The 10,139-nt window shown below is 40.4% G+C and overlaps 1 protein-coding gene across 2 annotated transcripts; it reads right to left on the minus strand.

Moving 5' to 3' along the window:
* Positions 1-1,840: 1,840 nt before the first annotated feature.
* Positions 1,841-6,248, minus strand: RB195_013886 (uncharacterized protein; the record flags this gene model as incomplete). Of its 2 annotated transcripts, none has more annotated exons than XM_064203898.1 (13): positions 1,841-1,955; positions 2,015-2,100; positions 2,156-2,266; positions 2,325-2,474; positions 2,556-2,631; positions 2,693-2,774; positions 3,668-3,792; positions 3,915-4,000; positions 4,144-4,285; positions 4,389-4,486; positions 5,745-5,890; positions 5,971-6,022; positions 6,141-6,248. In XM_064203898.1, 13 exons carry the CDS (start codon positions 6,246-6,248, stop codon positions 1,841-1,843), a joined length of 1,377 nt encoding a protein of 458 aa, XP_064059779.1. The 2 variants fall into 2 exon arrangements, with proteins under 2 accessions (XP_064059779.1, XP_064059780.1); XM_064203899.1 differs by having other exon boundaries at positions 6,141-6,170.
* Positions 6,249-10,139: the final 3,891 nt, after the last annotated feature.

Here is a 10,139-nt window from a genome sequence, read left to right on the forward strand (position 1 = left end):
CTAAAAAAAACTGCTCATATATTCGGATAGACGAACTGAGGAAAACCCCGTACACAGAATTTATACTTTCCGGACCGCCTGGTCGTCTCAAAAATTGGATGGGAAGAAAAACCAGAAGAAACCAGAACCTTCCAGATTTTTTCCCCAGCTATATTTAAAAAAAAACAAGAAGATCGTATATGATGGTAGTACGAGTGTTTTGTAGTGCAAACGTTCCTTTATGAACCTTCTAGGAGTAGCTTCAAGTTTCCGTTTTTTTTTAGCAAAAATTTGACTCAGTGGGGTGCCGAACCCGCATCGTCCCATTATCACATTGTCGAAACAAAAAATAGAGCAATATTTTAACGTTTTTTTTTTCGTCGTTTCTCTGTAATTCGGCCTTGGCACCTGACTCCTGATGCTTCCAAGTTGTTGTCTTAAGCCCATGACTTAATGTACTATTTTGTAATGTATGCAATTGTTTAATACTATTTAACGTAATATTTTGTAATGTATGTAATTATTTGACACGACGGAATATTTTGTTCTGGTCATCATGCTATCCTCCATTCACTGTTTCCCACCGCATGACCGCCTCCCTTTACTACCTCTTTACAACCTTTACCCTGGTAACAGCGTTTGTTTTGAGCACTTTTTTAAAATAATAAAGGCATAGAGAGAGGGCAATATAGCAGTAAGCTCCATAGTTCAATATAAGTGTTTTGTTAGATTTTACCAGAAAAGAGCGCCACGTTAAGGAGGTGTACGTCTACGCAAAAGTGGAACATTTGTGTGATAACGAAGAATGGTGCTCTCATCACATTAGCGAGCTTTTACGTAGTCTATTTATTTGCGGGTGCGGTTTTTTTGTGGATACTGGATTGGTGCGAGTGTCGCACCAATTTGGGAGGAAGCCCCACAGAATTTGAGGTGACAGCCGCTCTCTGCACTAGTTTTCGAATCGGTTGTGCTTCAAGGTAACCTGAAATCGCTTCCTCAGGAGGTATTTAGTGGTTTCCCCAGGGAAATGACGTTGTTGGATGTTTAAAAACGGTACAGAGTCCATAAGTTTCTCTTGTTTCCAATCTGTAGACATTATTTCTGCAGCGCTTTCAGGAACATCAAAATGAATTTCAGAATTTGTTTCAATTTTTGGAGTAAACTACTATACATTCTAACGTGCTGAGGGGTCTCCCATCCCAAGAGTGAACGACATGGCACAGGAACTTAGTTGCTATCATCCGGGATGCTTTGCAGGGAGCCGAGAAAGTGAATGGAACCCTCTGATGAGCAAAATTGAATGCCTTTTTAGTAAAATTGCAGAATCCTTCGCTCTTGATGTATTTCGCCCTTGGTGAAGCATAGAATAAGAAAAGCAGCGAAATGTTATAGGAAACATTCCTAAACTAATACCTGCTTTAACATTTGGAGATTTTAAGAATTGCCAAAGGATTAGGTTAGATGCACTAGGTTTTGACGAGTGTAGTGTCTACCATTATTGTGTGTGAAAGGCTAGCTAACCGGATAGCCTGGCGTGATGTAGCAGCGAACACAAGAAAAACTATCACAACGACTACACGTACACTTCCATGAACACCTTTACAAATCCCCCTTAACAGGGGGATTTAGAAAAGATCGGCTTCGAAGGTGTGAAAATTTCCAGGAAACTGAAGCATAGTTTTTTTCGAATTCCATTTCTAATTCTTCCTAATAACCAAAAGGAATGAACTAACATAGAATTCCTGCCCATTGTCGAACTTTTAGAGATGAAAATTAGAAGTTTCAGCGTTTGTTAAACCCTCACTGTTACCGTATGTTCAGGAAAAAACAGTTTGTGCACATTTTTATACATAGCAGTGTTCTAAACGACATTACACAGTCCTTCCGCCACATTACATGTGTACGATCCTGGACATCCGGAGTCTGACGTGCATGGGTCTCCAATGGTGTATATGAGGCGATTCAGGTAATTACCACTGAAACGGTAAAGCACAACTACAACTTGTTGTTTGTGATCAACAGCTTATCAACTTACGCTGGTCCGTACTGACAAACACCAAATGTGAAGGTAGAGCAGTGAGCAACCGCACAACCGAGTCGATAGCTGGTCTCCCAGGCCATCTGAGCTTGCTTTTCTTTCACAAATGAAACTTTTAGGAAGTGTAGAAGTGTTTACCTGCGAATAGTGACCAATCTGGGTGTTGGGTCTGTTCCACAGTGCCGTGGTAAGGTTGTTGGAGGGGCCAACCCCATAGTCTTTCAACTCGCTCCACCAAAGTTGGGATGCCTAAAGGTTTTGCATCACCTTTCAGTGTTCGTAGCGTACGAATTACTCCCGACACTACCTGCGTGGCAGCCTTCACTTTATCAAAGTTGACAGCACTTGTCATGTAGATATTTTCTCCCAGTCCCGGCCTATCAGCGCTGCTGGAGTGCTGATAGACGCACTTCGAGGCGTGTGCCAGCGCAGTGGACTCGACTGAGCAGTCGTACACCTGAATTAGAGCGCAGGGATTAGCGAGATTCTAATTCGGAAGACAGAAGCCTCGTCAACAAATAATAGGAAAACGGAGCACCATCTTGAGCATCTTAGCAGCTTTGGGTGCATTTCCACCGAGTGCATCGGGCTCTAACCCACGGGCTACGCTAGATCTGAAGAAAAAAAAAACGTTTACGTCGCAGGCTTTGTTAGGATCGAAAAATAATTGTTAACCTATAATTGTTATGCATGTCGAGGAACTTTTGTCGAACTGCATCAGTCGTTCCTGCATTGTTAGAGCACTGATTGTTGGTGTCTGGAAGGGCGGCTCATTACATGAAGACACATCCGATCACAACATCCACATCTTTCGCAGAAAACTGTTTGACAATTTCATTCCTATCCGTTGACTTAGAGCTAACTACAACAGCATTAATATCTCATACAAAAACACCAATTGCTGTTCAACAACTCTTTCTTCTAAAGGTGAGAACATAGTAGTTAATTAATTAGAGACTATAAACCTGATTTTCAATTGCCTTTTCGGCGATTTCTGCTCACCGAGGCAGATTTCCTTGCTGATGAGACTATTTTTGGACTATTCTTGCTATAGGTTTCTGAAGAAACGTAGGTTTCTGAAGAAACGTAGGTTTCTGAAGAAACGTAGGTTTCTTCCGATAAAAAATACCTTATTTTACTCTCTATACTTTACTGCCTGCAAGTTTGGTTAACTGGTTGGTTATCGCACTGCTGCTACGAAGATTTGGAGGACTGTGTGGAAAATTTGTATTTTTTAAGCTTGAAATGCTCATGTGAGGAATTCTATTATACTGTGGCTCGGATGGCCCAACTTAGCTAAGCGCAAATGATGTTCTTGAAATTGAAAATGGTGTCACTAGTGCCGTCAGGAAATTATGATCGTTCCTCCAATTATTTGGATTTCAACACTACATGAAGATCTTAAACATTTTGCTAAACAACTTTCTTCCCCACTAATCAGTGAATTGCCCCTGTACGAAAAGTTCTCTTGGCCAACAAAAACATATTTTTTCAGGTTTTCAGTTTCTGGATAAAGACTGCTCTCTTCCCTTGAGAATCTCAGCTTCCAAAAGAGGAATGGTCGTACACAGAACACCCGCAAAAACGCGGATAAACCGGTAGTTGTCGTCGTTTTCCTTCACCTAATAAGAAAGGAGTTCATGGTTTCACCTGGGATGTCAGCTCCTTTTGTGCACAGTCCACCGCTGCAACCAGAGTTTGAATATGTGGTGCAGTCTGATGCCTGGCTGCATGCTGGACCAGTCACCCACATTGGTGCATTGGTGTAATAGCCACTAAAATCTTCAAAATAGATTTCTAAAATCGTAAAGATTTTCAAACCACTGGAGCAAAGGAAGTTCTGTGCTTTTGTCAAAATGAAAAATCTGAAAAATATTTGAATTCTACGAAAACTTACATCCCATTGTAGAGACATGTGATCGTCAAATAATTGCTGCAAACTTTGTAAGCGCAGCCAAGTTTCGTGGTTTCAGCGAATACCATCTGAAAGCCATGGAGCAAGTATGTATACAACAGTTTTTCTTCCCTCTCTGACTCTATCCATGAAAAATTAGAAGCCTCTGCGGCTGTACATTTCTGTTGCGAGTATCCCCAATAACCATTCTCCAAGTCTCACTGGTACTCACGTTGGCAAAGGTGTAAAGATTGCTGCTGGTGTACTTGTTCAGCGAGTCCGTAACTCCGTACTGCTTCGCTTTACCCCACCAGCTGCTGAGAGTTGAGTTTATCTGAACGGCTGGGTTAGAGAAACCGCCGGTGCTGGAGAACCTAAAAATTGTTGATAAAAGGTAATGCTGAAGTATGAAGTAGGAAAAAGTAAGATTTTAGGACAACTAATTGAAAACAAGACGTTTCTAACAGAATTACACACCTCATCAAGTTCTGTGCCATATTGGAGAATGATCCCAAGCTACTTGGACAGGCCGAAATGGCATCCTGGGCTTGTTGCTCCATTGCACAGTCCCATTCCTTAAACAATGTTTCTAATGTTGTTGCAGAGTAATTCTACAAATTGAACGAGAAGGACCCAGACAGAGTCACAGCAAAAATAATGATCAACTTAGAAATGCTCGCTGGCTTTGGATTTTTCTTATCAAAACACTGGAAACAGTGTTTTGATGAAAATTCTGAAAAAATGTATTTGTTCTTTATCACTTTGGGTCAGTACGGGAGACTCAATAGGACATCCCTTTTTCGCCTTTACCTTCCTACTCATGTACTCATGTAGTACTATGGACGAATCATAAGTAGGAGGGTTAATAAACCTTGCATATATATGCTAATCTAACCAGCTAATTTTAATAATCTTCTTACAATATAACAGTCTGAACGTCCGGCTAACGTTCGCTAACCATCAGACTTCCTGTGATGCACGCGTCGTCCGCTTTCAACGGAAATTAAAGCTAGTCCCTTTGCCATAAAACTAAATTTGTAATTTTTCTCGCGACGCTTCTTTCATTCTTTTTTTTAGAAATTTAAACATTCATAGAAAGATGAATTGGAGTGATCATTTCACAGTTCTCTTCCTAAATTCATCAGTACTACATTTTGAGAGTATTCAGACTTGATTCTACACCTACATATATTCCTCCGTTTCCGCAAAAATTTGGAGACATAATTGGAAGCATGAAGTTTTCTTCTATTTCTTAGCGCAGGGTAATCCACTCACATGAAATGACATGAATGTCATCGTCGCACCGGCAAAGATAAACTTCCACGTCAGATCACTCGAGCTGTTGGTTAGTATTTAGGGATCCCTTTGCATTCGTGTTTCCAATTTATGAACAAGGGATGTTCCCAAATGAGGCAAACGTGCGGTGGGAATAGACGAGCGGTTGATTAGACAGGGATGAGAGGTAGGACAGTGAAGCCTTCACTTGGTTCGCAATGTTTTGTTCACTTCTTGGCAAATCCACTTGAAGTTATTGCGCATTACAACTGCACTGTGTCCCAATTCGAATGCCGCAGGACCCGCTCCACCCCATTATAACGAGTGCTGACTCCTGCGCGCCCATTTGACGCCGTTGGACCTTTCTCACTTCTTTGTGGAATTTTGTTACACAAACACATACACATACACAGGTGACAGAGTAAGCCCGTTATTACATAGCACGATGAGTGAAGCCGATGGCAGTTAGTTTCTTTTTCTTTTTCGTTTTTTTTTCTCTTTTTTCTTTTGCTTAGAATGTTAGGCAACGTTATTCTGGAAACTAGCCCAAATACTCACCAATTTATACATGTTTTTTGCCGGGTTCAAGCTACCAACATTATTTGGCTCAACGCCACTGGCTACGCGTTGACGAGCATCGTTATGGTAGCTGAGGAAAACTTGTCGTAGTCCATCACTCAACTCAGTATTTGAACAAGAGAAGGCTGAAATTCGAACAATTTTATTTTTCCAATGTAGAATGCGTCCAGGAAGAAAACTGCAGTAAATCTGCGCTTCGACTTACCAGCCCTTCTCTTACGGTAAAGTGCAGCGTTCGAAAGTGAAGATGCGAAGACCTGCACAAGGAGGTTATGAGTTTCCTTTTTAGAACGCAAAGCACATATTTTTATCATAACAATTTTGAACTGTTCACGTAGGAGAAGAATCTAATCTAATTTCTCACCAGCAACCTACCAAGATTAGCAGAATAATTGATGAAGCCATGATCGACGGCGGATTGTTCTCGGCATAATTTTTTCGCCTATATACCTTTCTGGTTGGCAGCAGAAATGCGGGCAGCATTAATGTCAAGGGGATTATTCAAACAAAAACGCGAAATGGTCAAAAATCGGGATCATTGCGAACAGTTCACAAAACATCTGTTTGCGATCGTTGGAACTCGGATTTTTCTACTATTTCGCCACTGCATGAAGCCACAGTTTATGTATAGCTCGTCATCTATTCACGTCTTGATGATCTCCTCGGGAATAAATTGAAATTCGTTTGGTGTCATGGACTTGATACAAGGGGCTGCATGACTTATTCAATTCTTCCACACTACATCAGAAATTTCTCCGGATAATTGAGAAAATTTGAGGGAAAAAAACGTAGCTCAAATGACTTCAACCGTTAATAAAAGATGATTTTTCGAAAAAAAACACCGATATAAATAATTATTAAATTCAACAACCTTCTAATAATAACAGCATTTTCACGCCAAGAGACGACAACATAAGTAGAGAAAGACAGCATATTCATCGCAGAACTCAGGACGATCGCATTTCAAAATAAGTGCTGAGCATTTGGTTTTTAACAATAATCCACAGATTTCTATGAAACTCACTTATAAACAACCAACACGAACTTTTGAGGACTCCAGGGGAAAATAATTTCAAAAATCGAAGCACTTTCACTCGCGCTTTCTACCCAGCAGTAGTGTTGCTTTTTTGAATTGAATGATTGAATGATCAAATCCTGAAACAGAAGACTGGAGCGGAATTCATTATTTCTTCTGTTGTCTATCACGGTATTACTATTTTGAGTCATATATTGTTTCTATGTACGCAGCCTTTCTCCGCGAACGTCAAAATTTCTATAGTTCATTTCCATTTGTGTAGGAATTCGTAGGGGTCAAAGATTTATGGATGCTGTTCATTCATGGATTTGGTTTGTTTGTTCATCAGGTTGCATGACCGCGCATATTTGAAATTCTCTCATTTTTCGTTGACGAGCGGTTTTTGATGTTCATCTTTCCACGAAGGGAAAATGCTAATTTTAAATATTTTAACTTATTCGTGACTTATTACAATATAATAAAGGTGTTATATTGTAATATAATATAATAAATATAATAAAGGTATTATTCAACCTCCACAATTTGGAAACATCATTCGAACTATGAGTTTTCTCCGTTCTCAGCTATTAGCAAAGAATGATGTGATAGCATGGGATGACATGAATATCACTATCATAGTGATAAAAATAACGTTCTACGTCAGATCACGTGAGCTGTTGGCTACTATGTATTGTGGTTAAGCAGCCTTTCGCACGTTTGTTTCCTCTTTTTGAAGAAAGGATGTTAGCAGCATCAGGGAGACATGCTGGGAAATAGATATGCGAAGGGACCATAGAAACACATTCTGCCGTAGTGGGGCTCACGCGCATCATTCCGACGCAGTGGAAACAATCGCACCCCACTTTACAGCTATCTGGCTCCGAATTCGGCGCCGTAGGACCCATCTCACCCAATTTTACCGCGTTGAGGTTACAGAACAGCAAACCGATGCCATAGTATTCGTCTCCCACTTTTTAGAACTTCTTGATTGAGACACACACATACACAGACGCACACACGTGACAGAATAAGCCCGTTATTATGTAGCATGATAGTTTGCAAATTTGGAAGTATACTCACTAACATATGAGTGAAACTAACTTGCCTTACCAAAGCCAACATACATAGTTAGCTGTGACAATGGTGAAAAGGTAGAGTTTCGTTTGGCACCTCACCGGAGCAGAGTTTTGCATCTTTATGCAGTATTTTCGTGACACAGAGACAAACACACACATACACACACGGACTAAGCGGGTCATTATATAGCATGATATTTTATATCATGACCTTATATAACATTCTAACTTTATTATAACTTATTTGGCTTTAAATTAGTGGGAGAAAAAAAAGGTAGCGGAAACAATACACAAACACCTTGTCAGTGCTTTACGATTGCCAGTTAGGCTTTTTTGTTTGCTAGTTCTTAACATCATCAGTAGATTTAAATGACGGTCCGTTTACTGGTACTGGAGTGCTTTTGCAGAATATTTTGTGGTTGTGATATTTATGGATATCTATGGAGTTATTGTGATATCTATGGACAGCATTTATGGTCTAGTTACTGGGATATTTATGGACCGTGATATCTAAGGAGCTCTTAACAAGTTAATTTTCCATAAGCAGTTGGCTCTGCTACCACATTTTCTCTGATTTTTCTCTGCTTCTCCAAACTAGAAGAAAGCTTATTGGTTAGAATTTGTTCAAGACGCGCCCTAGAAACTTTGCCATAATGTCCATATTTTTCGTACCTTCCTTTCCCACATTTCTAAGCATGCTCTTTAGTTTCTAAATTCAGTTAGATACAAAAATCTTTGGATATTTCCAATTAAATCTTTCAATTTTTTTGTGAATGGAAGGCTAGTGGATTTGAGAGATGGACATGGTTTTAAAGGCATCACCCCAGGAATCTGAGGTGGTACGGATTTCAGGTGGAGTATTCGTATACGGCATAGTAGATTATGGAGAGGAGGTGATTCCGTCCATTTCTTCCTAATTGCTGCAAAAAACGGCCCGGAAGATGAGATGCGCTCCAGTTCAACTCCTTGTAGAAAATAGCACGCCGGAACGCCCGAAGCCGTATCTTCCGTGCCGTTTTTTACGCCAATCAGCAAGAAATGGACGGAATCACCCTCCTCTCCATAATTTACGATCCCGTATACGAATACTCCACCTGAAATCCGTACCACCTCAGATTCGTGGGGTGATGCCTTTAAACTCTTTATGAAGTCGAGATTCGATTTATTTGGATTTTAGTAGCACGTGTTTGATTAGATTCCTCAGACGCCATTGTTTCTTTATCTTCGAGTAATTTGCTTTCAAAATTACAAGAATTTCAAAACTTTTTTCTGGAGTCAATAGCAGCGGGAGGAGTCCATGTTAATCTTTCTTAAAGGCATCACCCCCACGAATCTGAGGTGGTGCAGATTTCAGGTGGAGTATTCGTATATGGCATAGTAGATTATGGAGAGGGGGTGATTCCGTCCATCTCTTCCTAATTGCCGTAAAAAACATCAATTAGGAAGAGATGGACGGAAGATGCGGCGCTGCACAAGACTGGCGCGCCCCAATCGAACCTCTTGTACAAAATGGTGCGTCAAAACGAATGAAGCCGTATCTTCCGGGCCGTTTTTTACGGCAATTAGGAAAAAATGGACGGAATTAACCCCCCTCTTCGTAGTCCCCCATCCCGTACACGAATACTCCACCTGAAATCTGCACCACCTCAGATTCGTGTGGTGATGCCTTTAAGAAAAATTCGTGCCGTTCAAATTATTCATACTAAGTCATTGTGCTTCGATTGTTTCAAGCAGTACCAAAAACTGAGAACAGCAACCATTGAGACGTACTGAAATTGATCACATATGCGAATAAGTAACTCCTTAGTAACTTTTTGGTCATTGAAGTCTTAATTTCGTCGCAAAAAACGGTCCTTTTTTGTTTTAATTTTGTGCATTTTGTGAGTTCGTGAAAACGTCAAACACCGTAAGCAAACACTGGGGCACGAGGAAGAAAATGATCTTCGTATAGAGTATGTGCATGTTTCTTGTATTTTTGCAATTATGAACATGCAAATAGAATTTGTGCTGCGATTCGGATACAGACACCTCGAGTAGATAATTTCGAGATAATTTCGAGTAGACCTTAACTAGTTTCTGCTGCATTTCTGCGGTGGCTACTCAGGACCATTTCGTTGAAGACCAGGCTGTACTGTGGCGAACCCACAATTATCAAATTCAGTAACTGGATGTCATCGAAGTTCTCCACTTGCTGTTTTCACTTCATTGACATCTTCACTGACTCTCGAGACGAAACTTTAAAGCAGTTGCAAAATCATCCATAATAGAACGAACGCAGCCGTC

Source organism: Necator americanus, chromosome V (genome assembly GCF_031761385.1).
Source record: "Necator americanus strain Aroian chromosome V, whole genome shotgun sequence".
NCBI classification, from domain to species: domain Eukaryota; kingdom Metazoa; phylum Nematoda; class Chromadorea; order Rhabditida; family Ancylostomatidae; genus Necator; species Necator americanus.